The 23457-nt window shown below is 38.1% G+C and overlaps 2 protein-coding genes across 12 annotated transcripts in view; one reads left to right on the top strand and one right to left on the bottom strand.

Annotated features, from left to right (window-relative positions):
* SLC25A40 (solute carrier family 25 member 40) overlaps positions 1-23457 on the top strand; it is a 24803-nt gene extending 1346 nt beyond the window's left edge. For 4 of the 9 annotated variants that reach the window (XM_077304191.1, XM_077304192.1, XM_077304194.1 and 1 more), the window contains 10 exons: positions 750-849; positions 2905-2964; positions 3882-3988; positions 5672-5739; positions 6718-6842; positions 8706-8879; positions 10097-10206; positions 10926-11007; positions 12254-12334; positions 14135-15338. In XM_077304191.1, the coding sequence (XP_077160306.1) occupies positions 759-849; positions 2905-2964; positions 3882-3988; positions 5672-5739; positions 6718-6842; positions 8706-8879; positions 10097-10206; positions 10926-11007; positions 12254-12334; positions 14135-14253 (1017 nt within the window). In that variant the 5' untranslated portion in view covers positions 750-758 and the 3' untranslated portion in view covers positions 14254-15338. Of the gene's footprint in view, positions 1-749; positions 850-2904; positions 2965-3881; positions 3989-5671; positions 5740-6717; positions 6843-8705; positions 8880-10096; positions 10207-10925; positions 11008-12233; positions 12335-14134; positions 15339-22598 lie in introns of those variants that run through there. The other 5 variants (XR_013225564.1, XR_013225562.1, XR_013225563.1 and 2 more) reach the window with 5 other exon arrangements.
* RUNDC3B (RUN domain containing 3B) overlaps positions 17936-23457 on the bottom strand; it is a 39604-nt gene continuing 34082 nt past the window's right edge. For all 3 annotated transcript variants that reach the window (XM_077304189.1, XM_077304188.1, XM_077304190.1), the window contains one exon: positions 17936-19753. In XM_077304189.1, coding sequence (XP_077160304.1) covers positions 19608-19753 — 146 coding nt within the window. In that variant the 3' untranslated portion in view covers positions 17936-19607. The remainder of the gene's footprint in view (positions 19754-23457) is intronic.

Raw genomic sequence — 23457 nt, 5'->3', positions numbered from 1 at the left:
TTGCTCAGGTCTTGCAGATTGAGGGCTCTAGTTTCCTTTGATGTATTCAGTCAATCCATCACATATTTAATCTTCCTCTTGGCCTACTTTCTTCAGCTTTTCCTAGTATTATTGTCTTCTCATAATGGGACCAAAGTAATAGTCTCAGTTTGGTCATTTGAGATCCTAGGGAAAGTCCCAACTTAGTTTCAACCGGAATCTTTTTTTTTTTTGCAGACCATGGTATCCATAAAACTCTCCTCCCAATTGAATCAGTTTCCTTCATTATCCAGCTTTCACACCTATATATAGTAATCTCTAGAATACTATAGTATGAATTATCTTGATCTTGATAGTCATTGACACATTCTTACATTGAAGGATCTTCTATAGCGCCTTCATGGCTGCCTTTCCCAGTCTCAATCTCCTAATTTCATAGTTGCAGTCTCCCTGTTGGTTGATGATGGAGCCAAGCAATAGAAAACCTTTAGCAGTTTCGGTTTCTTATGCTCTCTGATGTGAACTTCGTAATTAGTAAACCTTGTAAATATATGGGGCTAATGGACCCAAGTGGCTACCTGCCAACTTTCTGTGTTGTCAGTTTTGCGCCGTTTAAACAGTACTCAGCCTTCAGAATTTGATCAAATATTATACATGACTTGCATTCTTAAAGAGCGGTTGCTGCAACATGTTATATTTTTTTTCTAATTTTTAAAAATAATTGCAATGTGCTATTTTTATTTGTTTTTAACTTATTTATGTTTTTCAAGGAGTAAAAGATGGATTCCAAAAGAAATGGATTGTACAAAGTCACACCTTCTCAGCAAATAATTTCATCTTGCTGTGGGGCTGTTATTACATCCCTTTTGGGTAAGTATAAATATTTTAACTCACTTTGGCTATTTTCACAAAGCCTTGTCCCTCCTTCCCCCTAGCATCATGTGCATATATGTATTTCCCAGGGTTTTTCCTGGTTTGTCTCTGATCTTTCCCAATTTCTTTTTGCAATAAAGTTTTGGAGAAAAGTGCATCAAAGCCTGGGTTACTGCTAGATGGTCAGTAAAGCAGGATTTCATGTTTCTGCCCACAGCAGCTATGGCGGTGATTGTTTTTAATCAGCAACTCTATTATTGTATCAATACAATGATATAATGATATTATTTATTAGATTTCTTACCCACTGTTCTCAGATTTGACTTGCATCAAGTTACAGCAAGAATAAAACCCCAATACATAAAAACATAAAAACCATAAAACCAAATCCCAATCTACTCCAGCAACAAGGAAAAAAAATACTCCTCTCCCTCCCATGTCCCTTGCTCCATCAGCACCTCAGGACCCAAATCCCCAGAGATGCCAATAGTTCTTGGTTGTGATTGTGGAGGGGCCCCTGAGATCTCCTGCACTCTGGCCTCAACCAAAGATCTGATGAAAGAGCTCCATTTTACAGGTCCTGTGGAAACGCGAAAGCTCCTGCAGGGCTCTCAGCTCTTCTGGGAGCTCATTCCACCAGGTTGGGGCCATAATCATATGCATAATAGGTTCTTTGAAAAGTAAGTCTCTAGCTCTTTTGCTATGGAGATAATGGGGGAAAGGCATATCTCTACAATGAAAGGGGCCAGACTTGTAGACTTTTCAAGAATGAAACTTGGGAATTCAGATAATCTGTTACACATATTGTTATAATGTTATATCAATATAACAATATTCAATTGCCAACTTCAGAAAAATAAACTTGAAAACAGCACAAAAAAAAACAGTGCTGCCACTGCGGCCTTCTTGCTTTGCCTACCCAGCTGCTTCCCCTCATGTTCCCCTATGGTGCCAGCATTCTTCCCAAGCAACCACCACTGCTTGTCTACCCTCTGTCTCCACCATTCACTTTCTCCTTCAGCATCCCTGATCTACTGCCACAAGTAGGCACTTTTATCCTTGCCTTCTGGCATAATTGTGTTTATTGTGGTTGCTATGAAATCCAACGTATGTGATCAAGCCCTTGCAATACTAAGTAAAATATTCCTTTTCATTTACATTGGCTTCTCAGTGGGGGGAGGGTGTGTGTTAAAATGCATTTAATTTTTTAAATACTTCTGGAATTTTTCTGGAAATATGGGGTTCCTTAGGTATGTAGAAAAATTGCTCTTGCATATACCTGGCCCCATTTTGCAGATGCTTTGATTTACACTTTAGAAACCAGGTTCAGAATTAGATATAATGATCCTGCTGTGGATATTGTAGAGAGATAACTTCTCCACCAACAAGCTCCAACAAGACTGGAAGAGTGTACAGGGCTAACTTTCAAAAATATCTGTATAAAATCTGCATAACTTACCTAGTGTTGACAGATATAATAAATGATTATTGCATTTAGAGATTTTCTATAGGGTCTGTTTCTTACTCTTTGCCTTGTGATGCACCTCTCATTGAGAAGGCATTCATTTCTTTATGTATTGGAAATTATAATACCATTTTCAGCCAGGTGACAAAGGATCTATCCAAAGCAAGTCAACTGAGAAGTAGTCCCATTATTTTGCATTGGATCTTGTTTGTTTGTTTGTTTATTTATTTATTTATGCCACCCTTCCCTACAGCTCTGGGTGGTTTACATAAAACATTTTGAAACATTTACATAGAGGACTCTAAAAATCAATATAACAATATAACAATAACAGATTACCCCCTGGCAAGTAGATAAGAGCACAAAGTATGTATTTAGTTATTTATATTTATATCCTGGTTTCTGAATAAACTGCTACTATGCTTGCAAAGGTTTTTCAGCCATGTAATCTGGAGTTTGTTTCTAATAATGCTAATATTCTACTCTAATTCATTCATTTAGTTATATTTTTAATGTGTGAAGACCAAGAAAATTCTTCATTTAAAATACTGTATATATGACGTTGTGTTTTGGCTTTTTTACCTTAGTGACTCCTCTAGATGTTGTCAAAATCAGACTACAAGTCCAGAGCAATCCATCTCTTAAAGGTACATCTACGCAGTTGTACTGACTTAATAATATAATAATAATGATATGATATAATAATACAATTTTATTTATAGCCCACCCTTTCCCTAGGGCTATACTTGCTAAAGTGTTGTGACTGTGTTGGGGAAAGTGTAGCATGTTGATTACAAATATGCAAGGGTTATAATATGAATTTTAGATTGAATTCATATTTAGTAATAACTGATGCTACAAGGTGAAAATATGTTTCATACAGGAGTTAAGTGGCAGAACAAAATGGGAAATCATATTTCTTCATCAGCATTTCCTTCTTAGACAATATACGCAAAGTTCCTCTGACATGCAGCCACATTTCATAGGGAAATCAGAATAGCAGTGTATGAACTAAATGGGAAATATAATCTTCTGTTCCACTTAATATTTCTGGTAAGGCCTTGGAGGAGGAGTGTGTCTCATGGCTTAAGTGCCAGCACTTAAGCATCCACTCAGGGTGGCTGTCCCGCCCCTGACTGACTCCTCTTCCAACCAGCTTACCTGTTTGTCCAGTGGCCAGCCAATTGCCTTCTGTCTGCAACCCCTGACCACCCCCTCCTCCTTCCACTTCCCTCTGAGGCTTGGAGGCTGCAGATCCTTGCTGCATCAGAGCTTCCCCTGCTGGTGAGTTCCATAACAGCTGCCTGCAGCATTTCCAGATCCTGGGGGTAGGGGTAGGCTGTCCGCAGAGTTCTTTCACTCCACCCCCTTAATCTAGCACCCATTGTATTCCTGAATGCAACAGGCTTGGCCCCTAGTAATATATAATACACAGACATGAAACTTGACCTTTCCATAAATTTAAGCATATTTGAATATGTAGGAAGTAAAGTCGTTTTTCTACCACCTTTCCTGTGTTAAGGCTCTGTGTTAGTCTTGTTTATTACCTTCATCTTTTTATCAGGAAAATCTTTTCTGGATTCTGATGGCCTTACAGATCATGTTTGTGTCTATGAAAATGGAAGCAGTAAAACTTACTACAAGGCATCTGAGCGCTTTAATGGCATGAGGGTAAGGTGAAATTATACACACAATCCTACAAATATTAACTTTCTAATATAAATTAGTATTTTTAGAAACTTAATTCTATATATTCTAAGTATTTTGTACTGAGAAAAGGAAACAATACACAAATATTAAATAATTATCATTATCTTTACTGTGGTAAAACTATGCCTAGGTTTGAGCAAAAAGCACGGCTGGCGGGTGCTCCCTGCCTGACGGCCTGACGCGTCGGGAGGCGCGAAGCTAATTACTTTGCTCTCTCTGTTTAGACACTCATAGCAAAAAAGGCCGCATTATTCACAACAGGTGGGGTTTTGTGACATCCCAGCAGTATAGTTGCAATAAACCAGATAGATTGTCCTATCTTCATTTGAAACAAAGATGTCAATGACTGCTGGCTTCCTCTTGATAATCAAGATTCTTCAGATTGGGCTTTAGATTAGGATTCCAGTAGACATTCTGAAGTAAATAACTCAGAAAGTCTAGGTAAATTCATTATATGACATATCATTACTTCATTGCTCATTTTCCTGCCCTGCCTCTCAGCACCGGCAATTTGTCCATGAGAGTATAGTGAAATAATATTGCTACAAGCATTGCATTAACCTAGATGTTAAAAAATAGAGAAGGAAAACAATACAATTGGAAAGGTGGCTGCAATTCACTCTGCTATAGAGCAGCAAGGGCTTGCTTGAAGTGAAGGCATACCTAGCCTGAGCACAAAGTTTGTCAGCCATGTTTCATCAACAGATTCCACTCCTCAATATTTGTAAAGCAGCAATCTGGTTGACAGAGGATGCATTTGTAAGATATTACACTTGGATCTGAAGTCAAGAAAGGAGGTGGATTTTGGAAAGGTGGTACTGCATACTTTGTTTCAGTGAGAGGTTTACCTTGGCTTCTCAGGTGTGCATTTCACTAATTGTCACAGTGTGGTGCTACACAGGAAGACTGAAGTTGTAAACTTATCTGTAATTGTTGTCCATTAATGTCTTCTCTGCAGACACACATTCCCTCCCTCCTGCCCCATTGTGAGCTCTCACTGGTACTTTAAAAATAATAATAATTATAATTATTATTATTATTAGAAGAGTTGGTTCTTACATGCCGCTTTTCTGTACCAAAAGGAGTCTCAAAGCAGCTTACAATTGCCTTCCCTTTCCACTCCCCACAATAGGCACCCTGTGAGGTAGGTGAGGCTGAGAGAGCCCCAGAGCAGCTTTATCAGTGCTGTGGTGAGCCCAAGGTCACCCAGCTGGTTGCATGTGGGAGAGCGGGGAATCAAACCCGCCTCACCAGATTAGAAGTCTGCACTCCTAACCACTACACTAAGCTGGCTCTTCTACACGAAGTTTGATAGCATAATTATGAGAGTTTGCAGCAGCTTAGCAGAAACTGATGGAAGGGGACCCCACTGTTGGAGCACGTGATGTATCATGTGGAAAACTGTTACGTGCACCAGCTCCAAAAGAGGTAGGGCGCTACCACTTTAGAGTTTTTAAGATAGAAACAGAATGTCCACAACTAGCCCATGCAAGCACAGTCTCAATGTGTGTGTCACAGAAGACACCAATTAATATCAGTTAAAGGTAAGTGCAACTCTGTTTTTTTGCAGTTTTTTTCATTTGCTAACTGCTGGACTAACAGATAAGATCTATAGCCCTTTATTTCTGTATTTGGGTATTTTAGGATGCTTTTGTGAAAATTATTCAAAGAGAAGGTGTGAAAACACTGTGGAGTGGGTTGCCTCCATCTCTGTAAGTCACATTTTCTTTTTTTCTTATCTCAGTTATTGTATGGATAGCAACAATACTGATAACAAATAGAAAACTGTAGGAAAAAAGATTCTCTTCACCTCCCTCATCCTTGGTAGAAGCATTTGTGTATATATTGGTAAGAAGTCAATGGTATAATGAGTTTAGCTAAAATTAAATTTTAAAACTTGGTTAATCATATTTTTCAAACAATTGATAACATTATATATGAATGAATTCTGGCATAAATATTAATATGGACACATATAATGCAGCAGGCACAATGTTATGTAAAAGAATGTCTGTGCTTATAGTAGGGGGTATTCAAAGAGTGGAAATAGGAAGAGAGTAATCATAACCCTTCATAACAACTTCTTGAAAGCGTCCTCCTTGCCTCCCTTCCTTCTACAGATCTGGTGAAAACTTTTCCAGTTACAGATATGATTAATACTTAAGTGTAGAGCGTCAAGAAAGAGATAAGAATTGCTTGTACTCAAAACTTTTTTTTTAGCTTTCAATTAGGACTTGTGCCTAGATAGTTCAGAATACTCAGCATTTAAAGAATCTGTAAAAAAATATATAAATACCGTAATAAAATGATCACAGGAAGGTAGATGGAGGGATGAATTTGGGTATAGTAATTATCATTGGTACTATCCATTAAGTGCCCATGGTGTACATGAAATCTGTTCTATGTAATATTCAGTACTGTAATCATAGCTTTACCAGAGAGAAATACTGTATTTTATTATAAATATATCATCCTCCTGAGTGTTGCAGCAGAAGGTGCAACTCTAGTAATATCCAAACATCTTTTCTTGAAAGACTGTGAACTGTGGACATGATTCATTAGACACCATTATAAAATAGTTCTGATTGTATTTTGCTTAGTTAACTGATTGGATACAGGAAAAATAAATAATTGACCAAAAAGATTTCAAATGATTGACAGGCCTCACTAAATATTTATATTCATTTTAGAGCAGTGTCAGTTCCAACAACAGTAATTTATTTTACCTGCTATGATCAGCTTCGTGATGCCTTCATTTCTAAACTAGGAGAAGATAATGACTACGTTCCACTTATTACAGGTGGCATAGCCAGATGTGAGTCAAATGATCTCTAATATCTAGTTTCCTATAGAACATCTTTTCTGTTCAACTATATTTAATATGGATGGAAAATAAGAGGTTGGGTGAAGATACGTTAGTTATCACGAGAATTGTACAAGAAACCAACCGTAATGACTGTCAAGTTGCACTATTACTCTTCTGGTATGTGACTGTAGAGTTTGTGGACATAAAAAAAAAACTATGATGAGGATGATTTATTTTAATTTATATTCTGCCCTCCCCCGGGACTCAGGGCAGTTTTCAACAATAAGAACAAGCAAAAGACATTATAAAAACAAAAATATCAACATTATTCTCAGAGTGAAGCAAATAAAATTTTCACCAAGTCCAGACATAGGTTTAACAAAGATTAACTTATCAAGAGTGCCCTTTGCACACTTCTCCCTTCCTTTTCAGTATTTAACTGTTGTTAAGGCTATGGTTAACAGTAAGTGTTGTTGCCCTTACGAATATCTACAATCTGTCCCATTCCTCAGCCAAAAATGTAACCATTGCTTACAGTTAATTATAACCAAAAGCACTATAATTTTCAGTAATAAGATTAAAAAGAAACATAGTTTCACAATTACTTGTGAACATTTTTTTAAAGCAACAGTTAACTAGTATACGTAGTCCAAGAAGAAAACCCTATAGGCTTTCACCATTGACATAAAAATAGATAGAAGGGCAGTCAGCAACTTTACTGCAGCTTTCCGGATCAGCTGTAGCTTTTTAACCTACCCCAAAGGCAGTCTATGTGTAGCATATTGCAATACAGACATTACCAAGACATTTTTTGAATACCTGAAATGGAACGCTGATCAGTTTAACTGAATATTCCCAAATAGAAGTTGGAAGAATTCTGCTTTTATTCATGTCAGCTATCCCGGTAGCCAAAACAGATCAGAGAATGAAACATTGGACTCACCTGAAGGTTTCTTCTCTCCAATGGGGCAAAGTCATCCAGAGGCAAAATGCCTAGCAAACATGTCATAGCTGGTCATTCAGTGCATAGTCTGCTCCATAAGTCCAGGTCTCATAAGACCATAACCCTAACAAAACTAACTAACATAACTAACAAAAGCTTCATTAGACAACTCTGTATAGTGGTGACAAAATCTGAGGTAAGGGTTTTAATCAGGTCAGGTTTAAAACTTCAGAGTAACCTCTGGCCATATTTAGTGCTATGATGAGGGAATGTGCACAAGGAAAGAAGTATACAAAGCACAGGAAAGGAGTCCACTCCCTCTCTCTTTGCCAGGGCTAAAATATAGGGAAAATGTTTGTATGGCACTGCCTTTTATAGTAGATAGGAAAGGCCAGTTTGTTAATAATGTAAATGGATTCTGACCTGTTAAAATTGAAAATTGAGGACATTGAAATAACTGGCTTTAATCTGGGTTATAAAATGAAAAATCTATTTTTAAATAAAATCAGTGTTCATTAAAGAGATGAAATTATACCATCTAAATACACGGTCTCCCTCCTGTCCCCCCTCCGTTCCCCCGTCTCCTGCCTAGTCAACATCAGAAATAGTTAACATCATTACCCATCTCAGTGACAACCAGGGGTGTGGATAACAGTTTTAAAAGTGTTTTAAAGTGTGGTATTTGATTTTAATGTTAATTAATCTTATTGTTATTGTTTATTATGTTATAATTAATAATTAATAGTTCATTGCCCCAAGACAGCAAGTCTGAGGGGCAGTATATAAATCGATTAATACATTTTAAAAATGAGCCATTTAAAAAATATGGAAAAATGCAGAAAGAAAACATATTTTCACAAATAATTATGGGGAAACTGCTTTATTACCAAACACCTTGAAGTAATTTCTCTTATTTTTCTCAATTATAGTGGGTACAGCTACTATAATAAGTCCAGTTGAATTGATGAGGACAAGAATGCAGTCTCGACGGTTAACTTACAAGCAGTTGCATGCTCGCATTATTAGTAATATAACCAAAGATGGTTGGCTTTCACTCTGGAAAGGATGGGGTCCCACTGTTCTTAGAGATGTCCCATTTTCAGGTATAGTTTGGGTTTCAGCAACCAAAGTACCTATTTATTATATACTTTAACTGCTGTAGGTTTTTCCTTCCTTTGATGGTTTTACTACACTTGATCTTAGCCAAAAGGCCGAGAAGCGATGATGGTTTTACAAAGTGACCAATTTACAGAGACTCCAAAGCAGCAGAGTTCAAGGCAAGCAGTATGCTTATTATCTAGGCACCAGGAAAAAGCTTTTTTTAAAAAATCAAGGCTTTTAATTAAGTTGATCTTTCTAAATTGTTAGAGTCTGCTTTTGTTTTATGAGACATATTGAATAAGTTATATGAACAAAATATCACCATTAATATTAGGAAAAGGATTATTTTATTGCATAATCTGATGTGATGTTGAGGAACTGTTGTACCATGACAAATGGTTGATTTGTGGAAGCCTACAGTCTGATCGAAGAGCCTCTTGTGGCGCAGAGTGGTAATGCAGTGACGTGATGTCTGAAGCTGTCTGCCCATGAGGTTAGGAGTTCAATCCCAGCAGCCGGCTCAAGGTTGACTCAGCCTTCCATCCTTCCGAGGTCGGTAAAATGAATACCCAGCTTGCTGGGGGGTAAACGGTAATGACTGGGGAAGGCACTGGCAAACCACCCCGTATTGAGTCTGCCAAGAAAACGCCAGAGGGCGTCACCCCAAGGGTCAGAAATGACCTGGTGCTTGCACAGGGGATACCTATACCTTTACCTTTTACAGTCTGATCTCATTACTTGATGCAACTAACCTTACACAACATTGGATATTTGATTATTAGTGTTCTTTTTGCATTTTCAACTTGCATTCTTTTAAAGAGATGTTTCTGGCTTCTAGGAACGTAAACCTTTGTAACAGATGAGTGAATATGAAATAGTTTTAATCATCAGAACTTGCACTGGTTACAGCCAAACAAGTGGTCCCAATTTTTGGAGCCTTTCAGGAATGTACTTGGGAGACGTTTGTTCAGCTGTTTGAATTCTTGTAAGCCTGATTAATTGTCACTGAGGATAAATTTGTGAAATGTGAGTTGTAACTGGTACAAGTTTTGATGATTAAAGCTACTTTATTTTCTCACTCATCTGTTTTAAAGATTTATGGTCCTGGTTGCCAACATGGGTTCCCTGTGACTTTGACTTTTGATTGTGATTTGCTGTGTATTACCCTTTTTTGTGTCTTGTTTTCTGACTTCAGGCATGTTTTGTTCTGTCCCCATAGCGCTTTATTGGTTTAACTATGAATACTTCAAAAAAAGATTGTGTAAGAGATCAAGCAAACATGAGGCAACATTCCTGATCACCTTCTCATCAGGAGCAGCAGCTGGTTTTGTAAGCATCTTAATGAAAACATTAGATGCAACATGCACATATTTAGCTTAAAAGTGAAAATATAGGAGACTGAGAATGATACAATGAAAATAACACTCGGTTTGCCTAGATCCCATTAAAATGAGTAGCACCTAAACATCCTGTTCATAGAAACTGAACATCAGCATGAATACCTTTCTTTGTATTGGATGCGGTCACTGTAATCCAAGTTTCTATGCATATTCAGATGTACATGCAGCATTTTATATAGGTAGGATATCTCCATTTATTTCAAAGGAAGGGACAGATCCATACATGCAAAGAAATGTACTCACAAACCCATTTTAAGTGAGAAACTTAGTGCACTTTAGGCCATAGTCAATAAAAATATTAAAGAACATTGAAATATGTGGTGGGATTAACTTTTGTTATATTTTAGCCTAGGCACTTCTCATTTTACTGGCATTAAAAAAAAACTTCAGAGAATAATAGAGCAGCAGTATCTATTTTCAGGAAGACCTCATAGGCTCGGGCTTAAGTGTAAAATCTTGCAGTGCAGGAGTAATATGCTTTCTGTTCCGCAAACTGCAATCCCATGGGACAAATACTTGTGATTCGATGCTTATGGCTAACAGGGCACGTAAAATTATCACCTAGCCTGTGTACAGTAGGCATTTTACACTCGCACTAATGTTACGCTGGAAATATTGTATTTGACTACTGTGCAATTCTTCCACCAGATTGCTGCTTTATTGACGTTACCATTTGATGTAGTAAAAACACACAAACAGACTGAAATTTGGGAATCTGAAACAACACCCAGTAAGAACTTAATCATTTACTAAGCATCTTTTTTCCAGCTCCACCACCTAATGCAATAGCTAAGAAATCTCTTCCTGAAAAGTGCTCACCATCATCTGTACCTTTGTAACACTGTGCATAGACTACTACAGTGTATTGCTGGCCTTAAAGAATATTTGGAAGCTGCAGCTAGTGCAAAATGCAGTTGCCCAGGACCAGCCCATTCATTAGGCAGCCATAAGCAATTGTTCAGGAAGCCTGCTCCTTCCCCCCCTCCATCAGCAGGCTTGGCCCAGCCCGCTTTCCTCTGCTTTCCTCTGCATCATCCTCTCTGCCAGTGGATGATGACAGGTGGCAGCTTCCTTTTTCACCCTGATGCCTCACCTTGTTGTGAGGCACTCCAAGAGAGGCAGGCATCATACCATACCACCACACCTTGCCTAATCTAAGTATAGCAACAACAAGGATGGGCAGCAGTTTCCTGCATCCCCTCACTACCTCCCCTTAGACTGGGAAGATAAGAATGAGCAGCAGCTTCCTGAGGGCACACTTGCCTCCCTGCAGTGGGGGAAAAGGCAAAAGGTTGTTTGTTTTTTTTGAGGGGGGGGAAGGTTGAACAGTCCTTTACCCGGTATGTGGATGGGTGAAACTTGGCCAGTCTTCCAACTTTCTACCTCTTTATGGGTTGGATCCCATCAAATCCTTGGAGGGGGGTGCAGTTCCTTTATCCTATGGCAGCCCTTCAACTCAGCTTCTTGTTACTCCTGAGGGTCCTTTGTCCCTCAGCAGTGTTTTAGAGGGCATTTGGGGGAATGGTGGAGAATTGCTCTTTCACATGTAAAATTTAGACAAGATCTAACCCTACATAACCAGGAAGGTGAAATCATTTTCAGCCAGTTCTGAAGAAATTGCCATGGAGACAGCGTATCTCTTCCTACTTGCTCCTCAGTGTGTTCTTTAAATTTTGGATATGTTCCGTGAACAGGGGGAGAGAGGTCTCTCCTAGTTGCAGCTTCCAACATTCTCAGCAGTATTATAAGTTACTGTTACTTACTATGCATTTGAATTTATTAAAGAAAAACTGCTTTTGGTTTTATTCTAAAATTATTTTAGTATATATACAGTGCATGGGATAATTTTAAATGTTTGAAATAACTTCTTGAATAGTATACTTTATAACTAAGTGCACCACTTCAACAAGAATGTGGTAGAAGTACAGTTGATCCCCTTTTGTCCTCCCATTATAGCAATTTGTTTAATTTCTTAGCGTCACAGCAGAGGCATGCATCAATATGGGAAATAATGAAGAGAATTGTTGCTGAAAATGGATTCGTTGGCTTGTATGCTGGTACGCATCTGTTATACAGTTGTTTTTTTAAAGCCCCATTTCCACCCTACTGGATCTCAAAATGAGGGACGCTGTTAATTATGAGCCTTCTTTTGGTATCATAGTAGCTATTGCCTAATAAAGGCTTTTTATTTTGTTTGAGGTGGGGACTGTATAGGTGTTAGGTCCATCCTTTTATCCCTCTTTTGGTTGATGGAGCCCAGGGGGGAAAAGTCTTGAAAATTTCATCTTCAGCCTTAAAGTTCTACAATTCCCCAGTAGTTATTACTTTTGTTTTTTAATGCTCAGCTGTAATCATGCTTTGGCACTTTATGCTTTAACCTTCAGCAGTTGTTTCAAATTTTCACTATTTTTGGCTGCTAGTGTCATCTGTATATCTCATCTCAATTAATATCCTACCAATTTTTACTGCAATTTCATCTAATCCAGTTTTTCTTATGTTCTGCATGTAGATTGGAAAGAATGAGGGGGATTCAAATATTTATTCTTGCATTTCTAGAAACTGACTAGCAAATGGGAATTTTTTTGAATAATCAATTGTAAAACTTAAAACAATCAAACATATTGGTTAGAGATGAGCCAGTGTGGCTTACTCATTATTTTATATTTAATTTTCTAATGTTCATTGCTGGTCTTGATTCTTGTGTTTCTCTTGTGCCATTTAGATAGATGTATGCAAAGAACTATTAAAAAGCGTTTGAGAGAACAAGTCATGAGTTTGTTTCTCATAAAAATCAAAATGTGTTATGTGTTTCAACTCACACAACTTTTACAAATTGGTCTCATCCTTAATAAGAATGGGGTTGAACCAGCCATGCTCCAAGGGTTCCTCCAGGTTCTGTTTTTCTCTCCAAAGAAAGTGTCAATTAGGTTGAAGAAATGCTCCCTAAGTTGCAGAAAGACTTTTGAACTTTGTTCAGTAGAGTGGATCTACCTGTGAAGCTGAAATTCCATAAGGAATTTTAGAGAACAGCTCTAAGTTTTACAGTACTATGTTCCTATACACAATCAAGAGCAAGTGTGAACTAAAATGGGATTGATTTCCAAGCACACACTCATGCGCGTGTAAGTATAAAACAAATGTTTGGTTGGATTCTGCAGTCTGAGACTGTAGTTCCACAATTCAGAATAACATAAGAAGAGCCCTGCAGGTTCAGACAAATGGTCCATCTGGTCTCACATAGTGATGTACCAGTTTTTCTTGAGGGCCACCAGGATGATATAGAAGATGAAGCCTTCTCTGATATTGCTTCTTGGAACAATATTCAGAGGGTTACTTCACTTTAGACACCATAGCTAGTAGTCATTGAAGACCTATCCTCCAAGAACCTGTCTAATTCTGTTTTAAAGCATTCTGCTCATGGCAAGCACTACAGCCCTGGCAGCAATGCCATATTTTAATTACTCATTGATGAAGCAGTTTTCTTTTTGTCTGTTCTGAGTCAACTGCATATCACCTTCATTGGAAGCCCCCAAGTTTCTAGTATTTTGGAAAAGGGAGAAAAGGTTCTGTCCATTCTCTCCATGCTGTATATAATTTAATAAACCACTATAATGGCCCCCAAGCTCTTTTCTAAAGTGAAAAGTGCCAGACTCTTCAGCCTATAATCACCTGATTACAAATGGTCAACTTTTGGTGTGCAGCCATATGATTAAGCACAATAGATTGCTTGTATAAAATTTAAGTGCATCAGTGTACAAATTAATTTTGTCCAATGAAATTTAATCACCCAATTTCTCATTACTAAGGTTTTGCTGCTGTTGTATGAATAGCTACATTAATTTCTCCTGTTTCTGTAGGTATCGTTCCAAGATTGACAAAAATTGCTCCCGCTTGTGCCATAATGATCAGCACATATGAATATGGGAAGTCTTTCTTCCGTAGATTAAATAAAGAAAGAGATCTGAAGAACCATTAATGCTGTTCTGAAATTCAAGTGGAATCAATGGGCAGTATGCAGACAAGGGAATGCTGAACAAGGTCTGTAAGGAAAGAATATTTGGTCTTAAAATATTGTTCAAAAGCCCCTGATGTATCCTCCTTGCTTCTAGGCAGTACCACTTTGTAGCTGGGCCATCCCCAGTTAGGCCCTGCTCAAATTCCTGTACACTGAATTAAAGCATGAAGAATAGCAGTAAAGAACTCCTTGCTGATCAACACTGCAAGGGTAAATACAGATGTGGGAAAGTTATCTGCAGACTTGATGCAAAGATTGTCCTTTATTTCTGGTTCCAGATAATCTTTGTCTAACCCAGGTAAACAACCCCCTTTCCTATTTTCGGATACCAAAACTAACTTCCAAAAATACAGTTCATTTGCATTTAGCAACTCGAAGTACTTTTCAAACAATGTTTTTCAACAAGAGATATTATTTTAGACTTTATTTTAACTGCAAAATACTACCATGGCTATTCTTCCTGCGAAGGAACACTTGCTATTGATCTATGTAAAACAGTTTTACCCTACTGTAAATTTATGATTTTCCCATTATGTGACTAAGCCAGACAAGCTGTATTATGTGAATAAGGCAAGAAAAATCATGAACTGTACTTATTAAATGTCCTGTACTTATGAGAAGATTTATACAGGTATTTAAAAGATTCTCAGTTATCTTTAAATAGTGATTGTTTTGTTACCTACCTTGAGCCTGGTCAATTACAGTACCTAAAGACTTTTGTATTCAGTTGTATTCAGCTCCCTCTCAGAATTAAGAAGGTACTGAGAAAAATAAGACAAAACATCATCTGATGATGGATTGCTGTATGGCTAGTATGAGCCGACTACAATAAATTCTGAAATCCTAATTCTCCCTTTGCCTAGAAGCACTATAACTCAACTTTAACCAGAGAACTGTGTCTCCAGTTGGGAGGAGAAGTACATACTGAGTTGCCAGCAGGTAGCTTGCATGTTTCAGTAATTGCTAATTCTGTTGTGTAACCTATAGCCAGTTCCAATAGTGATAGAATGATGTGGCTAAGAGTTTATAAAATGTTTTCAAGATGATTCATGTTTAGTACTATTTCTTTCATATTTCATATAAGAAATGATAACTGAAAAGGGAAACATTTAAAAGTAAAAAAATACTTGGCTACAATGAACAGGAAAACTTGGTTTATAAATGCTGTACTTCAGAAATATATTTAGTATTGCTAATCCAGGCCTTTGTGAAACCCTGGAGTTCCTTGACAGCCCTGGAAGGATTTTATGAATGGGGGGTTAATTATTTTTTAATATATTTTTAAATTTGTTGAAATCAGGTGATAATGACTATAATATGGTCATGTGGACCTCCTCCATCTAAAATGGCCAATGATGGGCCTGGAAGGGGTGAGAAAGGGAGGAACCTCAGGCAGATGTGTACACAACTATTCTTCCCAACCATATTCTGCACTATCGCACCACTTCAAGAGTTTCTCAACGCTAAGAAAGTTGAAAGGCTGGGCTAAGCACTGAATAAATTTAAAAACTGGCAGGCATTTGTTGCACTTCAGGTTGATGGCAAGCTTCAGATATGTAAAAAAGCACTATTTACCACAGAACAAGTGGAGGCCATACATTGCTGGTCTAATGTGAATTTTATAAAGTGAAAAAATACAGCATGATTAAATTGCCACTGCAATCAATCAATCAATTTTATTTACAGTCATAGACCAGCCAGTAAAAAACATAAAATTACAAATATGACATAATTATAAATGGGTAAAAACTAAGAAATAAGAACAGTTGTATATGGAGCTACTAACGAGGTAGGACGCAGGGCGGCTCTCTCTCTACTCAGAATTATAACATTAACAGCTGAGACTTTTATCTTAATTGAGTCAGCACAGTGATATGATTTTAGGAGCTCCGTCTTCTGCTTTGGAATTTTAACTATTTGTTTCGGCTAGCTGAGTACAAAAATAAGGACTCCCTACCGAGACCTTCCTACCTCTCGTTCTCACTTTCCACCCCACCCACGTATGCCGTAAAACCTTGCAAAACCTTGCAAAACCACTATAGAAAATATTTCTGGAAGCTTGCCACTGCAATATCGCCCACATTGTTTTAGTGCAAAATAATTTATGCAAAATTAATTGGGTAATACCAAGTAAATACCAAGAAAAATAGATGAAAATACAGCACTCTTCAAAAATTATTACAAATCCATCAAGAGATTCTCTATAATATGACCACCTGGGCCGCTTACCATTGCAGTTTAATTATGATTTAGCTACTTTGAATTCACTGGACATTATCATTTTAGCAATCCTACCAACTTCTGAATATGAAAACTTTCATTAAAACAGACTCTCTGCAATTCAAGAAAAGCTTATTTAAAATGTTGCATCATCAGTAGGTACAACAGTAAACAGGGACAAATAAAAATGCCACACCTATAGAAAGCTGTACCCATACTCCGCATTCTGACACTGTATTTGAACATCTGATGATACCTTTCTCTGTACTTTGAAGTATCCTTTTTTCTAGATTTTTATTGTTGTCTTACAATGCAATCCTACACAGGCTAACCTAAGCCAAAGACTGTACTATTAAAGCCTTAGTTTCATCTGAATTGAGTAAGAGAATATAGGATTGGATCCAGAGATTATCTTTGCAAGGAGTTTATATTCAGCATTCTACCTTGACAAATTAACAGTGAAATTAAAATATCAAGGCTGTTTTTCCTTACTATGTAATATCTTGAGAAAACCAAATCAAAACAAACTGGTTCTGGGTAAATTCTTACGCAAATATTTATAAACACTCACTAGCATTGCCTTCCACTGACAGTTCTCTGTATTCAACCATAATTATGCACCAGTCCTTTCCCTTTTTTACTTCTGCATTTTGAGACTCAGACTAAACTACCTTTTTACATTTGCTACTGCGAAGCAATATATAGGTAATATAATTAATGTTAAACGAACAAATGTGTATGGCATCATCTGGAAGACATGAGAAACTGCAAGAATGCCATGAATTTCATAGATATGAAATCAAATCCCACACACTTTTCTAGTGAAGGCAGTCCAATAGAGAGCATTGGATCCAAACCTTCCTTTTAGAAAATGTCAAAGCTATACCAAGCATGCAGTTGTCTATAAGTGAAAGGCACTGAAAATCATGGATCTGTCCCCCATTCCCTTTCTTGAAGAGTCCTTTCTGACCGTGTGGTCCAGAGGTTTTAGCAGGAGAAGGGCAAAATTGCCCTGTGCCTTGCATCTTCAGAGCTCCAATGATGGAAGAGAGGAGATTCAAGTGGATAGCCATGTTAGTATGAAGTAGCTCAACAAAATTTGAGTCCAGTGGCACCTTTAAGACCAACAAAGATTTATTCAAGGTGTGAGCTTTCGTGTACATGTTGATCTTAAAGGTGCCATTGGACTCACATTTTGTTGGAAGAGAAGAGAGTGATTCTGTCCTAGCCCCAGTGTAGCCCCTGGACCCACTGCCTACAGCCACCTTCAGAACAGAATTTCCTGAAGTCAGAAAGGACTATTGTGGGGAGTAGTACATGGAAATATGCGATCCTTGCACCCGTGCACATCTGACCCAGTGCCAAGGGAAGGTATTTCAGTGTTTATATTAAATACTAATTGGCTTACAGAAACAAGCTACGGTACTGATATTACAAAATGTTTAATGCACATGCAACATATTGATACATAAGGGCAACAAATATGCACAATTTGTTTGGTTTTTAATTCTGAAAGTTTGGCAAGATTTCAGAACCAAGACAATGAACTTCTCATGCACAAATACTGACTTAAATGGCTTCACATGCACATTAAAGAGTTTTGTTGCTACCTGTAAAAGATTTTCATCGTGGCTGCTTTTACAGTTCATTGAATCAATGTGACATCATGGTTGTTGATAAACAATATAATGGCTGAAGGAAGCATTTAAATATTTACATACAAATCTACGAACATAACGCTACTTAGTTATACAGGAAACTTAGTTGTATAGGTTTCCAATTTCCCATGTTCTTAAGGCTACCTGTTTTACAAGAGCATTGTCATGCATTTAAGTTAATTCAGCAGATAGCCAATATATAGTTTCTGGCACGCCATTGAAGTGCAAGACTGCAGTGTCATTTTGTTTCAAAATTTAGCTCAGCACATATGCAATCTAGTAACTCACTGCAGTGAGCATTTTCATGTTGTCTTTGCATGAATGGGATGGATAGGTTTGCAATCAAAGGATATTCTTACAGCAAATCTTACAAGAGCCACAATTCACTATATTGTCAAAACAAAGTAATCCAACTGACAGTCCAAAAATAAGCTGTAATTATAGATTTCAAATTACATTGCTGCATACTAAGAAACAATGTATGGATCTTCTTTGGCACAATAAAGCAGTTTGCCATAATCATAAAATTCAGAAGCTCTGTGTATATTACCTTTTACAAAGTTGCCTGTTTATAACCACAAGTAAAGAATGCATTAGTCAGTATAAAGGTTTGCTCTCCAAAAAAATTAAATCTGCAAAGCTTTGGTCAAGAAACCTATGGCTTGCATTACTTAAATGGTGTAATGTGTAATGAATTAGTGGTACATGTTTAGTCTGGAGCCAACTGCAAAAATAATTATCTTCAGACCTATTCAGCAAGAACATTTACATGGAACATCTGCTGACATTTGTTTTCACAAGGGTAAAATTCTTAAAGGAGGCAGCATAGTTTTATGGAAGGAACTCGCACAAAGAAGTATAAATGTTAATAAATCTCCACATTCTTGCTTTTTTGCAAGTGATTCAGAGTATCACTATACCAGCTATATGGGTAGCTGACAAAGCCAGCTGGTTCTCCTGACTCAAGTAAAACAGAGTGTAATATACAAATTCAAACCAAGATCTAATGTTATCAGCATTCCGTAATCAGATTTTTGTAAAAAAAATGGAGTTTTAATATATAATTTAAATATTTTGCTGTTTAATAAATTGGAAAGATATTTTCACTTACCTGACAAGATTTACATTATCCTAGCAAACACCTACATTAGTGTGGTACAGTATTCTGCACTGAGGTTTAGCAGCTCATGAAGAAAAGACCAATTCTTTCTGCTTTTAAAGAGTCATTTACAAGCTTAATTGTACAAATGGTTGATTTGAAATAATATTGTAAGTAGTTGAAGTACTTTGAAATATCCTGTTTCAGGACAACTACAAGTCACTGGCAAAAAGGATGGTTAACTTCTTGAAATTGGCCTGACCTTTTAAAAGTCTTGATGGTAGGTTATGGAGTGCCAAATTATTACAAACACAAAAGTCCTCTCTGCGTACATTCATTCATGAAGGAGTTAGTCCAGGACTTGTCATCTCTGTTGTGGGGCTTGCAAGATATTCACTTGATTTCAAACTTGTGAGGGATTTGTAACTTGCTACTGAGGTTAGAGAGCCACAGAGACCAAGCAATGAAGGGGTATCTTCTTTCCCTGTTTGAGAAAGAGAAAACTTTTCAGTTGTTTTCATACTAGCAATTGGTAGGGTGTACTAGCCAATCAAGAGAACAGCCTCACTTAGTATCCCACCCTCACTCCTCCCGGAGACAACACTGACTTGGTTGAAGCATTGAGAGGCAAAGAGATATGCTTCATTGCCCTACAAACATCCCTTTTCTCAACTCATCACCATCACCAAAGATTTATAAATCAACAGGTAGAATGCACTGTAGTGATGGGTTTTTTATAACTCTTCTGGAGCAGTGGTCCCCAACCTTTCTGAGGTTGGGGACCGGCAGGGCATCGGGGCGCAGGCCGCGCCCGCGCATCGGGCCGCGTGCCGTGCCCGATCAGCATCGGGCCGCGCCCGCGCATGGGGCCGCGCCCACATGGGTGCGGCCAGCCCTGATTCCCTCTCCCCGCCCTCCCGCAGTAAGAAGCTTCCCGGGCCGCAAGCTTGCGGCCCGGGAAGTTTACTGCGGGGGGGGGGGCCGGGGAGAGGGAGCCACGGCCCGGCGCCATGACCTTCGCGGCCCGCAGGTTGGGGACCACTGTTCTGGAGTACAAGATACCAAGAAATACATAGGCTTTTATTGTATGGTTGACAAGTACAGGAATGTAAAATTAAAAAGGTCAAGTTGCAACAGGAGGTGACTATATTTAAGTGGTCCTAGAAAGTTAACCCCAAATAAAATAAAAATAAAAATAAAAAAAAAATTAACGGGTCTCTTGTGGCGCAGAGTGGTAAGGCAGCAGACATGCTGTCTGAAGCTCTGCCCATGAAGTTGGTAGTTCAATCCCAGCAGCCTGCTCAAGGTTGACTCAGCCTTCCATCCTTCCGAGATCGGTAAAATAAGTACCCAGCTTGCTGGGCGGGTAAACAGTAATGACTGAGGAAGGCACTGGCAAGGCCACCCCGTATTGAGTCTGCCATGAAAACACTGGAGGGCGTCACCCCAAGGGTCAGACATGACCTGGTGCTTGCACAGGGGATACCTTTACCTAGAAAGTTAACCCCAAATAAAATAAAAATTGAGTAGTCAAAAGATATGAGGACAGGTCATTGATTAAAATGTGCAAGAATAAATAGATTGTTCTTGTAATGGAGTGAAGCAAGGGGGTCCCACGGAGCTCTATATCAAGATGGGCTATTTAATTTGTTCATAAGTGATGTTGGGGCTGATCAGTATTGTGTCTGAGCTTGCAGAAGGTGCCAAATTATTCAGGATGATGAAAACAAGCGTGGATTGTGCATAATTCTAGAAGGATCTCTCTAAATTGGCTGAGTGGGCAACAACATAGATAATGCAATTTAGTGTAGGTAAGCATGAGATGATACACACTGGAACAAAAAATCCTAACTTTAAACGTATGCTGGTGAGGTCTGAATTAGACAGGTCTGAGTAAGAGGATGATACTAAGGTTGTAGTGGGTGACCTGATAAAAAATTGGACTCTGTGGCAGTGATGAAAGCAATAAACTCTACACTGGAGATTATTAGTAAGTGAACTGAAAATACAATACAAAACAGCCCTTGTATACATCTATGATACAGCCTCATTTTAAATACTGTGTGAAGTTCTGGTCATGTCTTAAAAAAAATATTGCAGAGCTGGGGAAAGCACAGAAGGTGGCAACGGTGGTGATTAGGGAATGGGGGCATTTCTATAGTATTCTAGAGTGTTTCAAGTTAGAAAATAAAGACTACAATGGAGACATGACGGGTTTATAAAATTATGCGCACACAGAATTTTTTCTGCATCCAGAACAGAACTCAGCCGGAAAACTCCCCTGAACTCAAGAAATACACAATGGACAGAGCTCCTTTTTCCCAGCAAGTAATTAAATTATGGTATTCATTGCCAATGGATGTAGTAATGGCTTTAAGAGAAAGATCAAGCAATGGCCAACACCGATGAAAGCAGCAAAATGAATACCGCTGATATATTTAGTTCAATGTGGAAAAGGTTGCCAATACGTGCCATTTCGTTTTGCCCAATAAGTTTCATTATTTTAATGCATAAGTTTTAACATGGTGAATATTGTCAATTTCTGGAAATGCATTATTTGTGGTTCATTTTATTTTTTTGTCATGGATTACCTCTGCTTTGCTTACAAGGCCCTTCTAAGTAAATTCAGATACCTTGCATATTCACAAATGGACCAGAAGATGGATCAGTTTCATTTTTTGACAAGCATGGCTTTTTTACAAAGGTAAATCTTTGTTACCATATTTGGAATGAGAAAAAGCCAGATGTTCAAGCTAGATTCAGAAACTGAAGAGGCACTATGGATCATACTGCAAATTTACAGTGGCTACTGGAACATACAAAAGATTTTCAGAAATCAGCTTGTGTTTCATATATTACAGCAAAGCTGTGGAATGTGTGGATCATGAAAAGCTATGGTTGGTTCTAAAAGAAATGGTTGTGCCACAACATCTGATTGTCTCAATGTGCAATTTGTACTCTGGCCAAGGAGGACAAAATATGGGGGAAAAATGAGTTCCAATTAGCTAAGGTGTCAGACAAGGATGCATTTTATCTCCCTAGCTCATCAGTCTGTATACAGAACATATCATAAGGTAAGTGGGCTAAGATGAAGTGAAATTTGGGGGAGGGAACATTAACAATTCCAGATATGCAAATGGCACCACATTATTGGAAGAGAATAGTGAAGGCTTGAAATGACTCCTGCCGAAAGTTAAAACAGAAAATACCCAAGCAGGATTACAGCTGAATGTCAAGATGACAAAAGTAATGACTACTACTTGGGAATTGCAAAACTTTAAGGGTGACAATGAAGAAATTGCAATAATTAAAGATTTTCTATTCATTAGCTCCATCAACCACCAAAAGGGAGATGGCAAACAAAATATCTAAAGGAGATTCAGATTGGGAATGGCAGCCATGGAGGAGCTAGAAAAGATTCTTATGTGCAAGGGTCACTGGCAACCAAGATCGAGGTAATTCATACCCCATTAGTATGTGTGGATGTGAAAGTTGGGTAATGAGGGAAGCTGATTAATTGGAGTTGGAGGGGAGCGGTGTTGGAGGAGAGTTTTACAAAAACCATGTGCCAAAAAGACAAGCAGGTTCTACAGCAAATTATGCCTGAACTCACCTTAGAAGCTAAAAGGACTAAACCAAAGCTAACATACTTTGGTCATGTTATGAGAAGACAGGAGTCACTGGAAAAGACAGTAATGCAAAGAGAGGTAGAAGGCAGCAGGAAAAGAAGACTCAACATGTGATGGTTTTTCATTCAATAAAGGAAGCCTCAGCCCTCAGTTTGCAAGATCTGAGTCTTGCAAAGGTCTTAACCATGGGACATTCTAGAAGTCATTAATTCATAAGGCCAGATACCTGATTAATAGTTTTGTATAACAGTATTCCACATACTGTATCTGAGGAAGTGTGAATGCATACAAAAGCTGATACCTTTAATACAACTTAGTTGGTCTTAAAAGTGCCACTGGACTTAAAATTTGTTCTGCCACTTTAATCAGTATTCCACATAGAAGACTTTTCAGCTGCTCTGAGATACTGAAGCCACTTTGTGTCATATGGGAGAGATGATGCATGGTGCTTTCACGTCTCTTCACTGACATGGATGTTTTTTTTTTCTTTTGAGCAATGAAACATGAGGCAGCTCTCTCCAGTTAAGACCAGACCTCTTACATGAGTCATTACACTGCA

This window comes from Paroedura picta, chromosome 11, assembly GCF_049243985.1.
Source record: "Paroedura picta isolate Pp20150507F chromosome 11, Ppicta_v3.0, whole genome shotgun sequence".
In the NCBI taxonomy this organism is placed as follows: Eukaryota; Metazoa; Chordata; class Lepidosauria; order Squamata; family Gekkonidae; genus Paroedura; species Paroedura picta.
Note: the sequence above shows the minus strand (reverse complement) of the source record. Positions and strands in the feature narration are given on the sequence as shown.